Below are 20,362 nucleotides of genomic sequence, written 5' to 3'. Positions count from 1 at the left end.
TCTCTTCTTTAGGTCGCTGAGCTTTCCGGTAGTATAAAATGAGAGGGTAATTATCATGGCTGTTGCAACCTGAATCAAAACCCAAGGTTCTTTCGGTGCAAGTGATAATCAAAGTATACGATGAAGTTCACACCAACAACGTGTGGCCTCGGCGCCTTTCTCACGCTCCTCGCTCCTGGCTTGGCGGATGAATCCGCTCGCATCATCACCTTTTTCACCCGAAAGGCTGGGATGACGGAGCAAGAGTTCCACGATCACTGGACAAACACGCATGGTCCCCTGGTCGTGCCATGGGCTCTCCAGTACGGCGTCAACCGGTACACCCAGGTGAGTGACATATTATCATTACCTAATCCTCAGAAACAGAGACCTCTGAACTCACCGAGACGGATTCTCCAGTACCACACCACAGAGGCAAACCGCACAACTCTTCAAATGGCGCTGAGGCTGCCGGACGAATACCTCTTACAATACGACGGGGCGGCCGACTTCATCGTCTCGAGCATCGAGAAGTTTTTGTCCGCCTACACGGACCCTTACTACAAACAGGTCATTGAGCCCGACGAGAAGTCATTGTTTGCTCATAGCGGAGATGTTATGGTTGTTCGAGGCTCGCTTGGATGGACCACGGATATCGTTAAGGATGGCAGAGCTGCCGTGGATGCTGCGAGTGGGTGTAGTCAGTGGCGGGAGTTTCATGGAAGTGCGGGAAGCGGCTGTTGATAACTCCCGTGCGCGTGGTGGATTTATGTAGCTGCCAGGAGCTCTAAGCTGCAGCTGATGCCAAGAGTAGAAATATGCGAAGAGGTAGTTTTTGAAGGCGCGACAGAATAGATTTTCCGAGAGCCAAACATCTTAAGGGTTGGGTGAAATGTGAGGTACTACATACAGTCTGCGGAAATGTTCTCCACAAGTTTTCTGCTATCGAGGATGATCGCGGCCAGGGGGTAGACATACGTCAACTTGCATGAAAAGTAAGTAGTGCCATGTCTTCCACATGGGGTATGATCTCTATGTCATTTGAAGTAACATCTCATCGGTAAAGGAGAACAAAACTGAATGCTGTATCGAATATGAGAATCAGCTTTAGGCCAACTCTTCCCATGTTGTGAAGGGCATGAAGTCGCGATATGAACTTCCCACACATGAAGCTGCAAGCAGGCCGGACATAACTCAAGTTTGTAAACGACAAGCTATGCCTATTTTTAGCACCGTCCCCGCGTATTTGGCGTAAATTCGGGGTCCAATGATGGGTCGCAATTCGCAAGGGCTAATAGGCCTAGGCCGGGCCGGCTTTGGGCCAAGAGCCGAGGTCTAGTCTTTGAACCACCAACACAAGGCAATGAATTACATAACGGAACTCTTGAGGGCAAATTGGTTGGCTTAAAGAAGATCAACACCGGGCCGGCACGCAAAGAAGATCTTCAAGATATGTCAAGGTCGAAGCAGCTAGGACTCCCGCCACGAATGATGCAACTATCAAGCTGCCAAACCTTTCAGCGACGCAGTATCTAATACCAGCGACGTTAGATGCACTGGCCTCAAATTTCACTCTGTAATCACCTAGTGGGAATAATGCAACAAACATCCTTTCTTGGTCCAAAACCATTGGTGGGTTTTATTTTTTAGACTTCTGCTTCAACTCGCCGCGCTCCTTGACCATCTCAGAAATCGTGTTGCCCAAGTCGGAGTCCAACGCTTTGAATCCCGCGATAACACCTTGGCGATCACCCTCGCTCATCTCCTGGCTCATCTTGAACTTGCCCTGCAGCCTGTCAATGGTGATCTCGATGCCGATGATAGCCATTTTGGACAGGTCGACGTATCGTTGGGGTGCTTCTGAGATTGTCCATGGCCCAGGACGGCCACCTTGACCAGTGTATCCCATGATCGACTGCTCTCCAAGCTGTGAGAGATCGTGAAGCTGCCTGTTGAGGAATTTTGACGTCTCCTCGGTCTTGGACTCGTAAAAGATCTTAGCACGGCCGTACGCCTGGACCGCGGCATAGTTCCAGGTCGGCACGACCTTGGCCGTTGTCGGCTTGGTCTCGACGTAGAACTTTGGCGTAACGTAGGAGTGGGCAGGCGCGGTGAAGAGGACCAGTACCTCCTGATCGAGAACGTTCCCGGTCCCGGTCCGGTTTTCTGCTGAGAGTGAATCGAGAATTGCCTTGCACTGGGGGTTTGCGCGCGCCACGTGGCCTCTCAGAACGCCGAACTCAGTTTCGTTGGAATCATCTTGGACGTCCAACACCCAGGGGATGTGGCTAGATTGGATTACTGGGTGATCGGCGGACGGGATGGCTGTGGTTAGGACACCGAGGGGATAGTCCTTAATGAGTTGACGAAGCACCGGGATGCTGTTCTCTACGTGGTCTTTCCGAAGCTGCATATTGTCGAAGAATGGGATATAATTACAGAGATTCGATGCAATGGTTTCGGTGCTTGTCGATGTCGATGGGAGAAGTTGATAGTGTCGTGGTTGGTCTTATGAAGGCGGTTTATGTCGGTCTACCGGCTTTTTAGTGCCGGGCGCTTCCGTGTAATTCCTCTAGTTCCTGTCGAAACGTAATATGACATGTGTCTGAAAGGGCGTGCATGCGATCCACTAATTATGGTTTCTGTCCTGATGCCAGGTGCGGAAGTTCTCGTCTCCGCAAAATTGGCGTGGCAAATCACAACACCATCTGTACTTACTTGTGAGTTGATGTATGTCCACAGCGTCGAGGGCTATAAGCTCCGATGGCCTTGTTTACTTATAATCTGATGGTCTTCGCTAGCGGCCTCGTGTGTAACAATGACGACCTAGATAGTCTCCGTTGCGACTCAACGTTCGCTATGGATGAGCCCAGTTTCCGGTCAAACCTGGTGACTCAACACCCTACTTAACATCTCCGCGGAAGATAGGATAGATAGCTTCGGTGCTGGTGACTCTTATCTGAATCCGCGTGAAAGGTGCACAAGCTCTGCATGAGCCACGGCTTTTGCACATGTACGTACTCTCTGACGCATTTCGAGGGATGTTGTTTGTCAGAGTCAACCAATCATAAGAGGCTGATTACATCCAATTGCAGGAACCCCGGTCCCGACGTAGGTGCGATGTGGATGCGAGGGGCAGGACTTGGCAGCGGCTTCCACGCCGCTCGCCGGGGTGGGTATCGGGATTTGAGAACATGGGGCCGGGGCGGTAATGGTTTCTTTACTTAGAAAGTTTCGCCGCATCTTACCTAACCCAAGCAATTCGGTTATTCCGGACTTGGAGCTCGAAGTAAGGAGAGGGTTTAGGGCTTTTGGTCACTAACTAACGGGGATGGAAACTCTTCTCCGTATTACCTAGCACTTTCATCGTCAGTCATTTCCGAAAGAGACCATTTGTTAACCGTTTAGTTACCTGACAGCTAACTATCGACGATTCTGATGTAGCAAATTTCCACCGTGACCACATTTTTGACACGATGAGAACTTCCAGCAGAGCTAGGTGAACATGGACCGTCCAACTCAATCCACGCGTGAGACCTTAAAGCCACCAGGGATCCGCTTCTGGAACACTCCTTCCGGGTCATATTTGGCCGCGATCTCGCGGATAAAGTCCACGTTGGCAGAGCCATATGTCTTGATCGGATCTTGGCTTGGGTCAGCGTAGTTCAGGTAGCGCCAGGGGATGTTTCCATCGACAGAAATAGCAAAGTCTTCGATTTGGGCTGAGGCAGAGGCCATGTATGCCCGAGCAACAGCTTCCTGGGCTTCGGTATTGATAGTAACGAGACCAAGCCAGAGTATCGCATTATCCTTCTCTGCGTCAAGGCCGAGGACATTGCCGCCGTTCTCGGTCCCAATGGCTGCGAAGTAGGTGGGTAGAGGTTGGAAGACCATCTGGGTAGTGAACTCATCCGCCCCGACGGCAAGCTTCATCGCGTCGACGAACTCCTGGTGGGCCTCAACAGCCTTTTTCAAGATTGCTTCGTCATTTTTGAATGTCAACGTAAACCACACAGACCTGGACCGCAAGGTTAGTACAAGCGCTGCTTCCAGAGTGTAGAGAGAAGAATATAATCAACCAACCTAGAGCCGGCAGGAATCTGGGAGTTCAGCGCCAGATCAGCCATGCTCCGATGAGTCATCTCACTACTGATGGCAGGAATCTGGCTAATCTTTGCGAAAGACGTCGTATTCGAGTTGCCCTGCGTGTTGACGCGAGAAGCGGCAATGAGTATATCGTCGCCCAAAGCAGTGTTATGGGTATAGACAGTGACCATTGCGTCGTCGGCCAAGCTCTGGTCGTGGTTGGTAAAATCGACAACGGCACTGACGACGGCATCAGAGTTATCCTTGGTCATCATATGGATGCCCGTGTAGACGTCTTTCGCCGGCAACGCCTCGAGGTCGAAACGCGTCACGATCCCAAAGTTGCTGCTGCCACCCTTGAGGGCTTTGAAGAGGTCAGGGTTGGTTTCTTTGTTGGCATTGACGACGCTGCCATCGGCAAGGACGACCTCGTAGTTTCTCACAGAGTCTGCCCCAAAGCCCATGCGACCGGTATAGTACGAGTTACCGCCTCCCAGAAGAAAGCCACCGACACCTACGCCTCCATCGCGGCCACCGGTCACGGTGATATTGCTCTTGAGAAGTTTGGCATACACATCCTTCCAGTGGTCTCCGGGGCCAACGCAGGCAAGGTTGGTCTCCGGGTCGTACGAGGTCTGGTTGAGGTAGACAAGGTCGATTGTTACTCCATTGGCGATATTATTAGTGCCTGTCCAATGGTTATGACCTCCTCCACGAATAGCAATGTGCCAGTCACCGGCACCCGATCCAGCCTCTAACAATGTAGTCAGAGTCTTTGATACCTCGCTGGTGTCCCGTGGCTGAACGAGACACCATGGCCGCAGACGAGCACTGACAGACCAGTATGTCGAGATACGTGCCTCATAGCCTGCTTCTGTTGCGAGAACCAGGCGGTCTGTCAGCCCTGCGGCGATGAGAGCATCACACTTTTAGATAACTTTGTCAGCGGCTACACAGGACAGTATCTCATTCAGAGTGAACAACATACAGGTGGAATACCGGTGCGTGATGTTGCAGTGGACCAGATCGTTCCTAAGTTGGAAACTTTGTCGGTAGCTGCGAAGCAGACACCGGGAAGGAATAAGGTCGAGACAGCCAAGAGCCCCGCACCGATACCTGCGTAGGTCATAGTGGTATTAGTCACTACTAGTTGCTCCACGGTGCTTGTATTGATACTTCCAGATCTTGGCGACCTTGGGCGGGTATGAATATGATATGGAGACCACAGCACTAGGACTCGAGACGTTGATGATCAACCAACGGCCGCGATTCCTCGTCTTTCATATAGCTACGGACATCTTATACTATGAAATCTCTGCTGCCAAGAGAGGCGAGCGTGTTCAACGTTGGGATAATGCTCCAAAATCACTATATGCGGAGTGATGGAGTTGCAGGGCAAGGTATGATCGGGCTGCAGCGGTCAGCACTAAGCGATGGCTGTCTGACAGTAACACAGCAGCGGCACTCATTCATAACGTCGCAGGACAAAACCAACAAGGCGCAGTTGACAGGGCTCATAGAAGAGAGTGAAAGAACCGAGACGTCCATATTGGCGATTCGTTCTTGACACTTCTTTTCTTTCACATACCCGGAAGGTCTAAGCCTTCAAGTCAGAAGACCAAAGCAAGGTCTTAAAATGATTCAACTGCGGCGAAGTGAAGAGAAATCTCTGTGAATTCTCTAGCGGACGTGGTCTGCGTATGCACACTGCGACCAGGGGTGGAACCCACTACCCGGCAGTTCTTGACTCGCTGTTAGTTCACTGGGTTTTCTCGGACATTGACTGTAAGTTGACGCCAAAAAGTGATGTTATTCATTTGATTCTAAGGTACTAAGATCAGATTCTGTTTCTGTTCCAGATCAAGCTCGGATACTTTGGACATGGCGTCTCTTCGGGGGTCTGCTAAGCTTATTGTATGAAAATGGCAGGTTCAATGACACAGATTTAAAGTAGAATAAGCTTGAAGCCGGTGGGATGGCACCTCACGGATCCCTGTACCAACGTTGCAATAATGCCCTTCTAGACCTAGAATGGGCCAAATGTCCGGGGAAAACATTTCATGAGCCGTAAACCCTTGTAAATGTATGGGCCACAGCGCCCGAAGATGGAGACCTTGCTCCATGCCACACCAAGGACGCATGTGGCCCTACAGGGCATAGTCTTAATGATTTCAAGTTTAACTAGGAGGATGTAAAAATGCTCTTACAGTTTTATGACCGAAGCCATAGAAAGACCAGCAAGCCTTAGGAAATTACGAAGGGAGTCTGTTGAAAAACGCCTACGCAAGCACATCGCGAATTGCCCGTAAAACGAGCAAGATGCGTCATTCTGGGCTCTGCTGTGCTTCCACACTACTCCCTTAAGTTCAATAACTCGGTCACTCTCCTGAGATTTTTGGCTTGATTTGAACTCGTTATGTATCCAGATGGGATGTATCAAACCCATCTTATGCGAAGAAGTATTTGATTCGAATCAAGGACTGTCCATATAGGTACGGAACTAAGAAAAGGGACTCAGGCCGCGGCGACGAGAAAGAGTCAATCGGCCAAAAGAATGATAGATATGGTGATTACCTAGAATGAAAAGGTGTTGTTCACTTTGCAAACAAAACCACGCTAATTCTCGGTGCAGTGGTTGTGTTAGAGGCAAGGCAGAGCTTACCGCAAGTCGTTGGTAAACCAATAGTTTTGGTGACATGCAACACCCCAGTAAGCGCCACGCCGCCGATGCCGACGATGACTGAGAAGTCAGTAGTCAACATACATTCACGCACGTAAGAAGTGACGCGAAATTCTTTCCAACCGCTGATCGATTTTTTTAGGATTGACGTCTACTTATACTGCTAAGCCTACTTAATGATGTGGTGAACGACCACCGAAATTTGAAAGTGGCGAGGATGACTCAAAGTGTCAGACCCATTTGGACGGCTTGTCATAGACCTTAGCTCAACGCCCAACGACTGTCTAGGCACCCAACGACATCTTGATATAACCTCATTCAATTCCACCTCAAAGAAGAAGAAATGTTTGCTGTGTTTTCAACATCGTCGATACGCTTGGTCTTCAATCTTTAACCCTTCAGTCCCAACTTTCTACGATTACCCGCATAGCTTGCCGAACTCGAGCAATGGGCTTTTTAGACACCTTACCCGCTGAAATTCTGTTGCAAATCCAGGGGCTTCTTCCAATTGAATCCCAGGCGATATTCCCACTCCTCAATCACATGGTCCGGAACAAAATCGGGCATCAGCCCATGACTCTAAGCAAGGAGGCCCAATATCGACTCTTACAATTACTCGAATGCGACGGCGTACATGCGAAACCTCTCTATATTGCATGCAAAGACTGCGGAACATTCCATTCTCCCTCATCATCCGTCCCGCCCAGGCCAGGACATCAACACCATGTCGTTAACTCTCACTCGTACAACCTGCGACCATGCGCTGCACCCAAAGTTTCCCTCCCCGAAGATCACCTCTACATTGGTGCCAAGATGTGGTCAAATTTCCTGCCATGGAATATGCGATTTAACATGGTTGCCGGGATCCTGAGATCCCAACGCCTACGGTCGTCAGAGTCCATTGCAAAAGCTGTACCTGTCTCCAAGGAGTTCTATAGAACTCCGAGTTTTTGGATACAGCGACTGACTGAACGACGAATCATCGATGGTTGCCTGTTCCTCAAGACTCGGGACTTCGTTCAGCTGAAAAGTGGCATACACCGGGTCAAACACAGGGGAAAGTTCCTAGGAAAGGACGACAGGTTCTGGTACCTCAGCGGGTGTTGCCCTCACAGTCACCGTACCTGGACAGCCGGCGCCTTCGAAGTGGTTTTGAACACTGCCAGGGAACTCGAAGTTTCCACTGAGTCCAACAAAAAGCACCCCGATGAAGGCAGTATCTGGGAGTATGGGCAGAAGCCCCCAAAAGTCATTGTCGAAAACAACGGGAAGATATTCAGTTGTAAGCGGTGCTGGATGGACTACTCGTTCGAGTTTTGGACCAATCCATCATCCAAGGCTCGCATGGTGATCTTGACTAGCTGGAGGGATCTTGGGGAAGGGGCTACGGATAACGACCCAAGATGGCGGTCACATTTGCAGCGCTCTTGGGGCCGTCCTACTAGAAGTAGACTTTGCCTCAGGCCGGCAAGAGGTGTGTTTGAGGCATATGAAAAATCGCACGCAGCAAGGGTGTAGCTTTCGCGATGCTGTACGTTCTTGAAACAGAACTTCCGATGGGAAATCTGTCCTCGAAGAATTCATCTAGCCACGAGCAACAGGCTCTGCTTCATTGATGTAGCAAGGTATTACTGTTCAATGAAGTAAAATCGTAACTTCCTCATAACACTCCCACTCCTATCGCTATGGTATAAGGAAACTCTACTCCCATGTATTGTCTGTCATGCATAGCTCTGAGCTTTTTCAGCTATCTCGTATCTTCGTTCTTTTCAGATTGTCGTGATCTAATCTGAATGATGCTCTGACAGTGCCCTCCCCGAATACATGTAGACCAAAACCGAGCAAGCGTCAGCGTCATTTTTACCTCCGTAGCAACCCCGCCACCTCCCCATCCGCTCACCTCGGTACCAACAAGGCGGATCTCCGGCTGACTCAAAGTCCACGGCCGTTGGCCTCACAAGATCAGGCTCATCAGCTACCGACGGTGCGGTGTCTTTTTCCGACGTCGCTGGACTAGGCCAAGGAATTTCCCACCAATAGGCCTCTGCCGAGCCCTGCACTACAACATCCCCTAGGGTCTCCCCCGCACATCCCCCAAGATTCCAAGACTCAACCCCAACGCTTCCCCACGCGATCTTCGACAATCTTTGAACGCCAGACCGCTTCGCAGTTAATGCTTTTGTAATGTGCGCTCGAAAGCCGGGGGTCCTTTTGGACTCTTTTCCGATGCGCGCGCGGGGTTTCTCGTCCCATAGGCAATCTTATTTCCGAGTTCAACTACAATCAAAGTTGCCGTGCCTGGTACTCTAAGCCCTGCAGTGTCCAATGCGTTCAATTGACTTTTCCGTGTCTAGGGGGAGTACTCCGTCATTCCGTCCGATGTGATGCTCTCCGAAGACAAGAGAAGAGAAGTGGGAATACCTTCGTCGTCCCCACTTGAACTGCATTCCCCAAGAGCGAGTTTACGGATCGCTTGAAAGCATTAAAGATGGGGAAGGCTGCCCTCTAATTCATGTTGCTGTCTTCGGACCATCTCACATGAAGGCGAGATCGGATCAGCATCGTTGCATCGCATCCACCCTCTGACGTTTCTTCCATCTCTCCATCATGCGCTTCTCCCGGTCACTTGCCCTGCTCGCAGCCATAGCCGGCGTGGCCTCCTCCTACGGGGTCGAACTGCCGGCCGGCGTACCCAGATCTCTGGAAGAGTTCCGTGACAAGCATCCCTACACGCCCCCATCCCAAGGGTGTGGACGCAAAACTTTCACGATCCGCGCGTCCCGGAACGCCACGGACGACGTGTCCAAGGAGTTGAAAAAGGGTCTTCAGGAAGCTAACAATGGTGGGACGTTGTACCTTCCCAAGAACCAAACGTTTGTTATTGCGAAAGCTCTTGACTTGACTTTCCTCAATGACATCCATGTCCGTCTAGAGGGAGAGATCAAGGTAAGATCTAGCCACGTGGAAGTTGTCGAAGGTGATCTAATAGAGTGGCCTAGTTTACCGATGATGTTAAATACTGGCAAGTAAGTTACGGACATAAGGCATCCGCAGAGACTGCAGAAATGCGGCGTTACTGACGCTTGACTCTAGACAAATGCGTTCACGCACCCCTTCCAAGTAAGTCCCTGATCCGGTCTCATGCAGTCGTGAACCCCTGCTGATGCAACATGACAGAAATCAATCATGTTCTGTAAGATGGCACTGGCAATTCACATACTCGGACGCCTCGCTTACAGCCTTGAATAGGGAAATGGGGTGGCAAGGACATCAAAATCTACGGTGATGGGGTCATCAACGGACAAGGGTTCGTAGACCAGGATAGTCTTGATTTTCACCCATGTCTAACACTTTGCATAGCCAACGCTGGTGGAATGAGTTTAACTCAGGCATTGGATCGTCAGTACTCACTCCTTACCCCATCAGAGCACCAAGCTGACCGCCTCCAGGATTCTGGTATGAAGCCACATTGGCCTATTTTCATGTACTACAAGCAGCTAACGGCTAAGAACCCCGACAACAAATATCTGCGGCCTATTCTTTTCTATGTGGAGAACACCACGAACCTCGAGGTTGAGGGCATCCACATGAAGGACTCTCCCTGCTGGACCAACTTCATCGTCGGATGTAAGTCAGAGTTCTGGCAGCTGCTACTCAATTTCCCTAGGATATGAGACCTTGGCTAATAACTTATGTGCCAGCGAGCAACATTGAGTACAGAGATGTCATTGCCACTGCCATCACCAATAACGGCAGCATCATCCCCAAGAACACCGACTTCTTCGACTCTTTGGATGTTCAAGACGTCAAAATTGAGCGTGTTTGGGTCAACATCGACGATGACTGCTTCTCCCCGAAGTCCAACAACACCAACCTTTACGTCAACACCATGTACTGCAATGGTATGTCTTATGACCCTTGGTTGTACGTAAACATCAGGCTAACGTCATGAAAGGTACCCATGGACAGGTAAACGCACTGAAGAGCCTCAGTTGTGTCTTTGTCTTGCTAACTTGGCATAGTCGATCGGTTCCTTAGGACAGTACGCCGGGGAGATGTCTTACGTCAAGGACGTTCATATTGAGAACGTGTGGATGTTGAACGGAGATGTGCGTTGAGCCCGGCTATTCTGATCGGTCGTATGCTAACTAGATATTAGTACTCGGGTGCTCGCATCAAGACCTGGGCTGGCCCTAACGTGGGATACGGTTTCGTCGACAACATCACCTACAAGTGAGTACTTGTCCGTCTTGATGGTCGTGGTCAAGTCCCTAACATGAATGAAAGGAACTTCTGGGTTGCTCGGATGGACTACGGAATCATTCTTGATTCGTGCTACTTTAACGTAAGCTCACCCTGCATCTTGACGCAATGGTATGCGAAAGGACTCCGATCCGCTAACTAATTTGCGGCAGATCAACGAGACTACCTGCGAGCAATACCCGTCCGGCATGAATGTTTCGAATGTCCTCTTTGAGAACTTCACCGGTTACACCAGTGGCATCTACGGGAACGCCGTTGCCAAGCTAACATGCTCCACGAACCCCGATGCAGTCTGCCACAACATCAAGTTCAAGAACTTCAACGTCACATCGCCGTGTGGCGGGGATCCTGTCATCATTTGCGATGGCGTCGACGGCGGCATTGACACACCATGTGTGAGCATCGACAGTGATGAGGCAAAGGCTGCTCTGGCGGCGAAGTGCCAGACTCCTCTCGCTCCGATTAATGAAAAACCGTGGTAGATACCCGATTGGCAAGGATGGTCTAGGGCCCCTTTTCTGCAAGACGAACCGAGAATCTGTGCTTAGACAACGAATTAAGCATTAAGATGTGTACATCAAGTAATTACATGAATGAAATGTCCATAAACCAAACGCCTTGCTGAATGCATGCCTTGTGTAAGATAAAGAACGGACTGATCGCCGTTGCGGATTCGCAACTACTCAAGACTCAAGAACCACGACAGTGTTGACAGGGAACGTGATGCTCATGTTCTGCACAGGAAGGATGTCTGTCCCAGCAGTGGCGTTCCAGGTGAGCCCATCTTCCTGGCGCTTGTAGATGTGTTCGACACCAAGGTACATGCGCTCGCGGTCTGCCCCGGCCGTCCAGATCGTAAACACCTGTGAATCCTCGCCGAGGGGACTGTTGTCTGGGTTCAGGCAGGGGAGCCAACCCTGCTGGATGTAGATGGGGCTACAGACGACGTTGAAGCTAGGCGCCCCGGGGCTGTAGCCCGCGGGGGCGCTCACGTTGAAGCGAGCACTGCAGCCGCCTGGTGAGCAGCCCCAAATGTAGTTTTGTGCGCTCCAGGAGACGTTTCCTGGTGCTGCTGGATAAATGGCGCTGCCGTCGGTTTGTCGACGCTCGGTGATCGCGGCGTTATTCGAGACACCGGCCCACCGGAGGGGGAGAGTGGCGGCGGAGGCGCCTGCGATGAGGGCGGAGAAAGTGGTGATGAAGTTGCTGACATACATTCTGGCGTGCTTGAGAGTTTGATAAGTGCGGGTCGAGGAAAGATTGATCGCTTCTCTCTTTATGACGAGAAGTCTGGCTTAAAATATGTAAGGGGAGGTTTATCTCATTGATGGGACACGCAAACTTGTGGAATGTGTGACAGGATTCGGAGATGCTTGCGGGAAGATGATGGTATTTCTATGATAAATGTGTTTGGGTGAATCGTTTGCGCGGTGAGGAACTGATTCAGACCCTGCAAAGAGGTGGGGACTCATGTCTCACTAAATACAAGAAAACCTCTCCCTGGGAACGTTGAAAAGCTGTCAAATATCGTGACATTGGCACGCCACAAGAGACGTGGGCATGGAAGATCACCACTCAGCGGTGCAGATCCCGTAAGAAGCATTTTAGCGGTCAATGTGCGCCTGTGTGGCCCCCCAACGTTTCCGTGCGCAAAACCTCGTATCGGCAGTAGAAGGAATGGAGGTCTCACATGTGATGTCACTCTCAACGTTGCTATCCCCCGTGTCCGTCGACGCTAGTTGCCCGACGACAGCTGGGGAATGGAACCGATGGTTGTTCAGGGCCCGGTTCCGACTGGTTGATCCGTGTTCGGTGTGGTCCAATTGACGATGGTATTTTGAATCCCACAGAATTCCGTTTGACGAAAGACACATGATGCGTGGGCCAAAGCCTACGTGGACAACGCCGGAACACGAAAGTTGCAGTAGACCAAGAAGCAAGTAACAAGAAGCAACGTCACGTTCGAAAGCTATTTAAAGCAAAGCTTAAGTAGGCAGACAAATGGCGGGAACTAAAAGATAGCTATCACAGGTTGTCTTCGGCAACGCGGCAACGATCCACTCAGGATGCAGACGTGGGGAGCACGACAAGTAATCGCGTTTATTGTAGATGCACGTTTTGAGGCTGACGGAACCATGGCGCCGGCATCCGTTGGTGCTTACTGATTTCCATTCCCTCATGTATCCTAATGCGCTCGTCCTCATTGTGCTTCAAGCAGGGCGTATGCACTTTGGCTGACGTGCATCATCAATCTGGATCCCTCGTAGATGTGGGGTTTGTCGATCAACGTAGAGGCAATACCTACCAAGTAGTCGCTTGGGTTTAGCAGCACCCAGTCACCCATGCTCCATCGGTCCCAAAACTTTCGAGGATAGACTTGATGCGATCTATGGTCACCTTAGTCAATTCACTTTGTCTTCCCATTGGGCATCTTCAACTTCCGTATCGCACTTCAGCATAAGACCGTACAGCCTTTAGTGGACTCTACCTATATCTCATGATGATCGCGATGAATAGGTAGATGTCTGCCCTACAGGCGAAATCTACGTATGTACAGGATTCTTATGCTGATGATCTCTTTGCGAATGCTTTCAGCGCTTCGACGGCCTCGGACCTGCTTCGCTTCTCGACCAAACTCGTTGTAATATTATCCTGTTCCGATTCTGGCGCCATGCCCTCATTCCTTGGCGGGTTGTTGTCTAGATTCGTCGGGAACGGATATCCCTCGGCCACAGCCGCTATGAAAGACTGGACCCTAGCACTCAAGCCTTCGTCTTCGTACAACTTCATCAAGTGATCCCAGCTCTTCTCCACCAGAGGCACGGCGTCCACAGATTCCATCGGTTTTCCAAAGGGGCTGCTTATCTGCAATAAGTTCGCCATCCTGTACACATCGGTCGACACGTTCTTCCCAGCCGCGTGGAAGAGCGCGGGGTTGAAGAAGAGACCATCTCCCACCTCCAGTGGCAACGCAACATAGTTGTTTAAGAAGTATTCGTTAAACTCGGGGCGACGATACGAGATGTAGCCAGCCTCAAACGTCTGGCTGAATGGTAGCAGCCGCGTGGGGCCGCTCTCGAGAGGCACTTCAGAGTGGGCGACGGCGCCTTGCAGCGTCAGGAGCTGGCTGGCGACCTGCATGGCCCGTGGAATCTGCGAGGCCGCTTCTGCTGTCTGGAAACCAACATGGTAGTCACGGTGGCAAACCTGTGGCGAGGCGCCAGGCTTAGTATTGTTGACCTGCGCCGTGATCCTGTAGCCCTGTCCGAGCCACGCGCTCGAGATTAGGCCGAGGTAAGGATTCGAGTAATACTTGACAAAGGACGCCGGGTCCTTCAGGCCGTGTTTGCTGAACGAGTTCCAGATGCGGTCGTTTTTGCCAGCGCTGGCAAAGTGGTCTCCCTTTGCGGTTCCTGACTTCCTTTCGTCCTCAATGATTGATGCGAAAGCTGCGTTTGCTGACTGAATCAAAGCTTTGTCGCGGAAGAGGCCCTTTGTGACGAAGACGCCCGGGCCGGAGATTAGGACGCGGTACCACTCGTCCTGGAGCTCCGAGCGTTGTATGTCGCTCAAGCTGGAGTGTCCGGGGAGGTCGTAGACGGGGATGTTCTTCTCGATCGAGGCAGCAAGCGGGTAGTCTTCTGGAGAGGTACGTTGGGAACATGCGGTTGAGAATCGTTCCAATGCTGTCGCTTCCGATTTCGAGAAGAGGCGGGAGGACGTCGGGCTGGGAGAGTGACTGTCGTTCATTTGTTCGTTCTTAATAGCCATATTTTCGTACTTGTTTGTGCCGTTAGTATAGGGGTAAGAGCCTGCTGTAGTCTAAGGTATCTAGCGATACCAACTGATAACATTCCGTCGGTCATGGAGCAAGAAGCGCGGGGTATTTATGCGTTGAGAGTAACGTGTAGTGGGCTGGCGTTCCCCACATTCGGCAGAGACTCGAGACTTAGTTCTGACGTTAGAAGTCCATAGAGATAGTTCAACCACAGCCTATGCGGAAACGCGGGTTGGAGGTCCTCTCCATCGCGAGGATTCGCACAATGATAGAAGTCCGAAAAGGGCATTGTCTGACGAGGTCAAGACAGTAATCGGGCGCCCCTCTGCCGGTCAGAATTGCCCGATTGAGCTCCGGATGGGTCCGCCGAGGAACGGCCCCATACGGAGATGCTCAACGTGACAGAATCTGCCCCCCGCGAGCTGATCACCTGGGGAAACATCTCGACTTGTGAGTCGATATTCGGCGACGAACGTAGAAATTGGACTTTGTTGCATTACAGTTGTCTCTGGGTCTGCCTGACTTCTGGGGCCCGAGTTGGTGGAGACTTCGGAAACCGATTTCCGAATGTCCTATGAGATCTTAGTGCGGCTCAGATTTCAGATCTTCCCCGGACTACAATTCCGACTAAGCTTTCATCATATCATTACTCATCACAACCCAATGGCGACGTCTTGGCAAAGAGTACTTGGATGAAGTAAATGGTTCGAAGGAACACCTGTCGCCGCTCGAATTCTCGTCAAATCTGGAATCACGTGGATACTGCTACGCTCCCGACTAAGGGGCTTGACTTTAACGAACAGCGCAATATCACCTCAGGCCAGAGTTTGGGTTATCAGATTCGATCATTTAGTTCGTCTGGAATCATTTCGGCACAGTACCGAGAAGTCAAACTTTAATGCCTGGTCTGTTCCATGGCTTATTGTTAGCGAGATCTAAGGCAGAAATGAAGAAACGCCTTTCATTGGTCTGGATGTGACTTCTCCTTCGAGTAAGGCGTTCTCCGGAGTGGCCCATTGGCCTTGCGAACCAAAGTACGTGCTCGAGCTCCCTGAACGCCTCAAACGTGCCAATGGCGTTTGGATTTGAGCACGTGCGGTACGGGTACTGAGAGGCTCAATAATTACAACTAAGCTACAGTAATCGGCTTTGAAGGTAAGGTATTTACTCCATCATGCCGTCTCGAGAAAGTTCCGTACCATAATAGAGCAAGGACACATCACGAACACCTTACCTCGATGGAAACCGGTGAGTCAAGGACGCTACGTAAAGTCTCCAGCTCCAATCTCTAAATGCCAACGTTAGGAGAAGCTAAATCACATCTGTCATTTCTTGCAGCTTTTCGGCTAGAGTTGCGCTGCAAAGACGTCTCAGAAACCGAGATCACTGTCATGCTGCAAATTTGAGGAAGCTGGAGTGACGCGGGGAATCCCGCGGGCCGGCTCTTTCGGACATGTCAATATTTCATGTTCAGAGAAAGGGCACCGGCGTTCTTTCGTAGGTATACTTCAAATAAGATTAAGATTCAGCACGGGCCATCTGTCTTTACACCATCCCTACGATTCATTAGAATGCTGATGGACGACTCGGTATGCCGAGTTGTGCGAGCTAGATTGACTGGATCTTGCCTCAATAGTATGTGACTAGCATTACCGCGTGTTTCGGCCGTCGATTAAGATACACGAAGTGTAATTCTAAAGCTGTAGATCCTTGCTTCATGGACAAGTGGCCTGTACTCTGTAGTTACAAACGCTTGCTTCTGATGCTTTTCCAATTATATCCTGAACCACTGTTGTTTGGGTGTCCTGAGACTCCGAGTATCCGCACAGATCGAGAACGATGCATATACTGCGTGGTAAGAACAGGTTTCTCCTCCAGAATATTTCCCATACTTGGTACTACTCGAATAGGGAGACACATCTAACATCCTTCCCCTATCCCTGGCTAAAGACCATCGAATCGCATCACGACCATCCCGTGTGCGTTTCCCACATCTGGAATGAACTTTAGTGCACAATTGGTGCTGCATACCTGGTCACTCTAGCGTCCGGCAAGTCCCCTGTACATCTCGGCGTGGCGCCCACGCGCCCCGCGGTCGGCGCTACCGGTAGGAACACGGCCGAAGCAACTTACAAAGCCACATGGGCCAGGTAGCTAGCACATCGGGGTTCATGCTGTAAAAGAACGTCCTGCTAGCAGTGGGCCTCGGAGCGGCCAAGAGGTGTCCACCGCCCCGTCTTCTCTCGAAGATTACCCCAGCCAAACCTCATCATCCTCCACTCCTTCAGCACAGATTTCGGGACACAAATTCCAGAGAAGACAGGCAGTATGCCCCAATCATCGAAGCCCGACGCCAAGAGGAGGCATGTCACTACGGCGTGCATTTCCTGTCGGGAAAGCAAGATCAAGGTACGCGCTGTCTCCCTCAACCTCGTTGTTATTGTCTTCCCATGCCTCAACTTGATATCACGACCGTCGCTTCAGGTTGAGCACTGCTGCATTGCATTGACAGATTATCTACAGTGTGACGGCGCAACTCCTTCATGTTCCAACTGCAAGACTAAGCGTCGAGACTGCCGTTACCAAGCCGGAGAGGACAAGCGCAAGTTAGGTTCTCTTTGCAGTCTTCTGAATTCGAGCGGACTGATCGGGGCTGACAAATGCTAGACTCTCCCTGCGCGTTGCAGTCGAACTACTGTCGAGCAGAGTCGACCAGCTTTGCCAGTTTATCAATCAGAATGGCCTCCAACTTCCACCAATGCCTTCAGAAGAGGCCAAAAGTCTGACCCGGATATTAAACACTCTAGGACTCTCGACGGTCCAAGTGGCTCTAGAACGCGACAAAACACCACCGATTGACCCTGCTTTATCCCTAGAGCCGCAACCATTGGCACCCTGCGCCCCATCTAACAACACTTTGTTACCGCCGGACCAACTTCCTCTAGACTTTTCACTGCCCTTCGACCCCTCTTCCTTCAATCTCAGCCATGACGCAATCAGTATCACAGGGCATGCTCCGCCGGTCCAAGACGGGCTGCTGAACTTGACAACAAGAGCTATTGCCGATTGGGAATGGAGCCCTTCTGAGAGTGCTGACAACGTCATCACAACTGATGTCGACGTAGCCAACGTCAGGGCACCGACCCATTCTCTTTTGCGCAGCTATTCCGAAGAGGTTCCTCTGAGCGACAATGAAGACGACGATGCCGGTTCGGGCACAACGGAAGAGGACCTCGTCAATCAATTGTCTGATAGACTAGGATCTCTTCACATTGGCCCCAATGGCCGTATCTCGTATTTTGGGCCGACATCTAATTTCGGCTTAATGGAACTACCTCTGGGAACCGATAGTTTAGCTGTAGATCGGACTGTACGCAACGACGGCCAGGAACACCTAGACAACATGGGATACGGCCAATCGGTGCCGCAAGATCTCGAAGATCATCTTATCAACCTATATTTTACCTGGCAGAATCCCTTTCAGCATGTAGTCGACCGGACTCTTTACGACGAAGCGAAGCATAGTTGGCACGAGCAAGAGGAAGATACCCCATATTACTCTGAGGCACTCAGAAATGCAATGTTCGTCAACGCGAATTTCAGCTTTCAAGTTGCTTGCTAACTCTTTGTAGGTGTTCATTGGGCGCTACTTTCGAAACACGATACCACCCGAGCTTTATAACCTTCCCAAAGTCTCTTCCGGATTTCTTCGCCGCACGAGCCAAGGCCCTTCTGGAGATCGAACTAGATTCACCTTCGGTCTCTACGGTACAAGCAATGATTGTTCTTAGTAGTCATGAGATAGGGGCAAACAGGGACTCTCGTGGGTGGCTGTATAGTGGTAGAGTGGCCCCAATGGCGACCCCCTTGCAATACGGAAGAGTAAGAACTAACTGCTCTCGATTCAGGAATGGCGATTCGGCTTGCGTTTGATTTGGCTTTACACAAGGATATGACACCATACGTTACCAACGGAATTCTAAAGCCTCCCGAAGCCGAGCTTCGTCGAACTGTGTTCTGGGGCGCATACACAATGGATCAGTAAGCTTCTCGTGTCATTTGAACTGTCATTTTGCCGTTGCTGAGGTCTTTCTGTTCTGACTTTCCAACCTTTCCAGGACGCTCGGGTTCTACAGAGGTCGACCTTTCCGTATCAGCATGGACGATATTACAGTCAAGAAACCGACAGAAGACTCGTTGGATGGACGGGTCGAGCAATGGCTGCCTTACGTCTCGCCCTTTAGCAACGGCAATTCATCGGTGCCCCTACATGACCACGTCGAGGCTGTCAGTCTTCACAGGATAGAGTTATGCGAAATCATGGCACCTCTTGGCCATACGCTGTGAGTGAATCGCCCGGAAATCAATCCTTCCGTCAAGGTCAGTGAGACTAATCGATGTTCTGGTAGGTATGGCAACTCTCGGATCCCGCGGGATATATTACAGGCCAGCAACGAGAAGATTGTTGCAATATTATTCGCTTGGAAGGAGAACTTGCCACGCACGATACAAATCGACCTAGAAGACTCAAAGGGGTCATTCCTTCCTCATGTTCTTCTGTTACAGTAAGTCCAAGTCCATGTTGCAGATTACTGTCATCATGCGGCTGTTGCTAACGTTTTTGTCTGCAGCATGCAATACTACCAAAACGTAATACATGCCCATAGGCCGTGGATGTCGTCGAGCTACATCCAGCCACAGCCACCTCAAGGTCCAGGCTCCATGCACGCGCAGCACATGTGCATTGAGTCAGCAGCCGCGATAGCAAAGCTGATCTTGATTTATGAACGTCAATACTCCCTTAAGCGAGTCCATATTCAAGGCGTTGCCGTCATCTTCTCGGCAGCTATCATCCTCATCTTCGCATCGATATCCCGCCGCAGACGGAAGAGGACTACAGAGACTGCGACACACTTGAGTATATGCTTCCGAGCTCTGGAGGAGCTTTCAGGCTCTTGGGAGTGCGCTAAGCGGTCCCGGGACTTTCTCCTCATGCTTCAACGCAAGTGGGAGCTGCGGTCTCGCCGGCTGAGTCAATGTCCTTCGCGCAATCCCATGCTGCCCCTGGGACTTGGCGCATTGCGGCAGAGCGAGCAGGGGTCTCGGAAACGAGCGCGTACTGATAGCCCGGCCGGGCCGAAGAGCATCGGTAGTTTCCAGAGCATATCTCCCATTCAGCCAGAGGAGCAGCGGGAAGATCAAGAGGGCATCGATATGGACATGAGGTTGGATCTCGACTGGGTATTTGCCGCGGGAACACAGCCCATGCCAGGCAATTGGGACCATCTATTGAATACGGATACGCTTTACTTCAATCCCAACAGGACCGGGTAGCGTCTATATTGTCTCGTAGTCTCAAGATCACCTAGGAAGTTTGGCCTGTATTCATGTTCCTAGCGTGAACCTAGTCGGGTCATTGGGTGATCCACGGGTCCTGAATTCAATGTCTTACGCGACGCTACTGGCCAGCCGCTGCTGCAGCATCAAATGGATATAATTGGGCGAAACGTAGCGACAGGGGGGCTTACGCCCAGTACGCACCTGCGAAGGCAGGACTGCAGAGCCTCGTCAACCTC

The 20,362-nt window shown here is 51.0% G+C and overlaps 8 protein-coding genes across 8 annotated transcripts; 4 read left to right on the top strand and 4 right to left on the bottom strand.

Annotated features, from left to right (window-relative positions):
• Window positions 1–120: 120 nt before the first annotated feature.
• BDP55DRAFT_722382 (EthD domain-containing protein) lies at window positions 121–834 on the top strand (the record flags this gene model as incomplete). Its single annotated transcript, XM_060578598.1, has 3 exons — window positions 121–327; window positions 400–670; window positions 794–834. The coding sequence occupies 3 exons, from the start codon at window positions 121–123 to the stop codon at window positions 832–834; spliced, it is 519 nt and encodes a 172-aa protein (XP_060436893.1).
• Window positions 835–1,618: 784 nt separating this feature from the next.
• Window positions 1,619–2,392, bottom strand: BDP55DRAFT_538140 (transcriptional regulator PAI 2-type; the record flags this gene model as incomplete). Its single annotated transcript, XM_060567915.1, has 1 exon — window positions 1,619–2,392. The coding sequence occupies one exon, from the start codon at window positions 2,390–2,392 to the stop codon at window positions 1,619–1,621; it is 774 nt and encodes a 257-aa protein (XP_060436892.1).
• A 930-nt stretch (window positions 2,393–3,322) lies between these two features.
• BDP55DRAFT_640608 (uncharacterized protein) lies at window positions 3,323–5,539 on the bottom strand. The gene is made up of 5 exons (XM_060573349.1): window positions 5,520–5,539; window positions 5,054–5,463; window positions 4,063–4,991; window positions 3,392–3,997; window positions 3,323–3,339 (listed from the first exon to the last, which is right to left on the bottom strand). Exons 2-4 carry the CDS (start codon window positions 5,192–5,194, stop codon window positions 3,499–3,501), a joined length of 1,569 nt encoding a protein of 522 aa, XP_060436891.1. The 5' UTR covers window positions 5,195–5,463; window positions 5,520–5,539; the 3' UTR covers window positions 3,323–3,339; window positions 3,392–3,498.
• Window positions 5,540–6,953: 1,414 nt separating this feature from the next.
• Window positions 6,954–8,410, top strand: BDP55DRAFT_640606 (uncharacterized protein). The gene has a single exon (XM_060573348.1). The coding sequence runs from the start codon at window positions 7,193–7,195 to the stop codon at window positions 8,261–8,263; it is 1,071 nt and encodes a 356-aa protein (XP_060436890.1). The 5' UTR covers window positions 6,954–7,192; the 3' UTR covers window positions 8,264–8,410.
• A 456-nt stretch (window positions 8,411–8,866) lies between these two features.
• BDP55DRAFT_640605 (family 28 glycosyl hydrolase) lies at window positions 8,867–11,641 on the top strand. Its single transcript, XM_060573347.1, has 15 exons — window positions 8,867–9,046; window positions 9,100–9,691; window positions 9,745–9,771; window positions 9,839–9,865; window positions 9,923–9,938; window positions 9,995–10,052; window positions 10,106–10,144; window positions 10,195–10,201; window positions 10,255–10,372; window positions 10,447–10,647; window positions 10,701–10,714; window positions 10,768–10,854; window positions 10,905–10,978; window positions 11,033–11,090; window positions 11,161–11,641. The coding sequence occupies exons 2-15, from the start codon at window positions 9,353–9,355 to the stop codon at window positions 11,488–11,490; spliced, it is 1,395 nt and encodes a 464-aa protein (XP_060436889.1). The 5' UTR covers window positions 8,867–9,046; window positions 9,100–9,352; the 3' UTR covers window positions 11,491–11,641.
• A 50-nt stretch (window positions 11,642–11,691) lies between these two features.
• BDP55DRAFT_722378 (uncharacterized protein) lies at window positions 11,692–12,225 on the bottom strand (the record flags this gene model as incomplete). Its single annotated transcript, XM_060578597.1, has 1 exon — window positions 11,692–12,225. One exon carries the CDS (start codon window positions 12,223–12,225, stop codon window positions 11,692–11,694), a length of 534 nt encoding a protein of 177 aa, XP_060436888.1.
• Window positions 12,226–13,570: 1,345 nt separating this feature from the next.
• BDP55DRAFT_538902 (phytanoyl-CoA dioxygenase family protein) lies at window positions 13,571–14,758 on the bottom strand (the record flags this gene model as incomplete). The annotated part of the gene is made up of 1 exon (XM_060567987.1): window positions 13,571–14,758. One exon carries the CDS (start codon window positions 14,756–14,758, stop codon window positions 13,571–13,573), a length of 1,188 nt encoding a protein of 395 aa, XP_060436887.1.
• A 2,292-nt stretch (window positions 14,759–17,050) lies between these two features.
• On the top strand, window positions 17,051–20,360 carry BDP55DRAFT_10719 (fungal-specific transcription factor domain-containing protein). The gene is made up of 8 exons (XM_060565356.1): window positions 17,051–17,195; window positions 17,310–17,392; window positions 17,454–18,368; window positions 18,419–18,627; window positions 18,695–18,827; window positions 18,905–19,129; window positions 19,196–19,351; window positions 19,418–20,360. The coding sequence occupies exons 1-8, from the start codon at window positions 17,115–17,117 to the stop codon at window positions 20,118–20,120; spliced, it is 2,505 nt and encodes an 834-aa protein (XP_060436886.1). The 5' UTR covers window positions 17,051–17,114; the 3' UTR covers window positions 20,121–20,360.
• The last annotated feature ends 2 nt before the right edge of the window (window positions 20,361–20,362 follow it).

Source organism: Colletotrichum godetiae, assembly GCF_030913485.1.
Source record: "Colletotrichum godetiae strain CBS 193.32 chromosome Unknown BDP55scaffold_1, whole genome shotgun sequence".
NCBI lineage: Eukaryota > Fungi > Ascomycota > Sordariomycetes > Glomerellales > Glomerellaceae > Colletotrichum > Colletotrichum godetiae.
This window is presented reverse-complemented; position numbering and strand designations above follow the sequence as displayed.

What these genes read in the sequence shown, in the direction of transcription:
- BDP55DRAFT_10719 (XM_060565356.1), top strand. Translation starts at nt 17,115, where the DNA reads ATGCCCCAATCATCGAAGCCCGACGCCAAGAGGAGGCATGTCACTACG. An exon ending in GTCGGGAAAGCAAGATCAAG is followed by an intron (nt 17,196 to 17,309) that starts GTACGCGCTGTC and finishes GATTATCTACAG; the next exon opens with TGTGACGGCGCAACTCCTTC. An exon ending in GCCGGAGAGGACAAGCGCAA is followed by an intron (nt 17,393 to 17,453) that starts GTTAGGTTCTCT and finishes GACAAATGCTAG; the next exon opens with ACTCTCCCTGCGCGTTGCAG.
- BDP55DRAFT_640606 (XM_060573348.1), top strand. Translation starts at nt 7,193, where the DNA reads ATGGGCTTTTTAGACACCTTACCCGCTGAAATTCTGTTGCAAATCCAG.
- BDP55DRAFT_640605 (XM_060573347.1), top strand. Translation starts at nt 9,353, where the DNA reads ATGCGCTTCTCCCGGTCACTTGCCCTGCTCGCAGCCATAGCCGGCGTG. An exon ending in GTCTAGAGGGAGAGATCAAG is followed by an intron (nt 9,692 to 9,744) that starts GTAAGATCTAGC and finishes AGAGTGGCCTAG; the next exon opens with TTTACCGATGATGTTAAATA. An exon ending in GGGGTCATCAACGGACAAGG is followed by an intron (nt 10,053 to 10,105) that starts GTTCGTAGACCA and finishes CACTTTGCATAG; the next exon opens with CCAACGCTGGTGGAATGAGT.
- BDP55DRAFT_640608 (XM_060573349.1), bottom strand. Translation starts at nt 5,194, where the DNA reads ATGACCTACGCAGGTATCGGTGCGGGGCTCTTGGCTGTCTCGACCTTA. An exon ending in CACGCACCGGTATTCCACCT is followed by an intron (nt 4,992 to 5,053) that starts GTATGTTGTTCA and finishes GTTATCTAAAAG; the next exon opens with TGTGATGCTCTCATCGCCGC. An exon ending in CAGATTCCTGCCGGCTCTAG is followed by an intron (nt 3,998 to 4,062) that starts GTTGGTTGATTA and finishes CTTGCGGTCCAG; the next exon opens with GTCTGTGTGGTTTACGTTGA.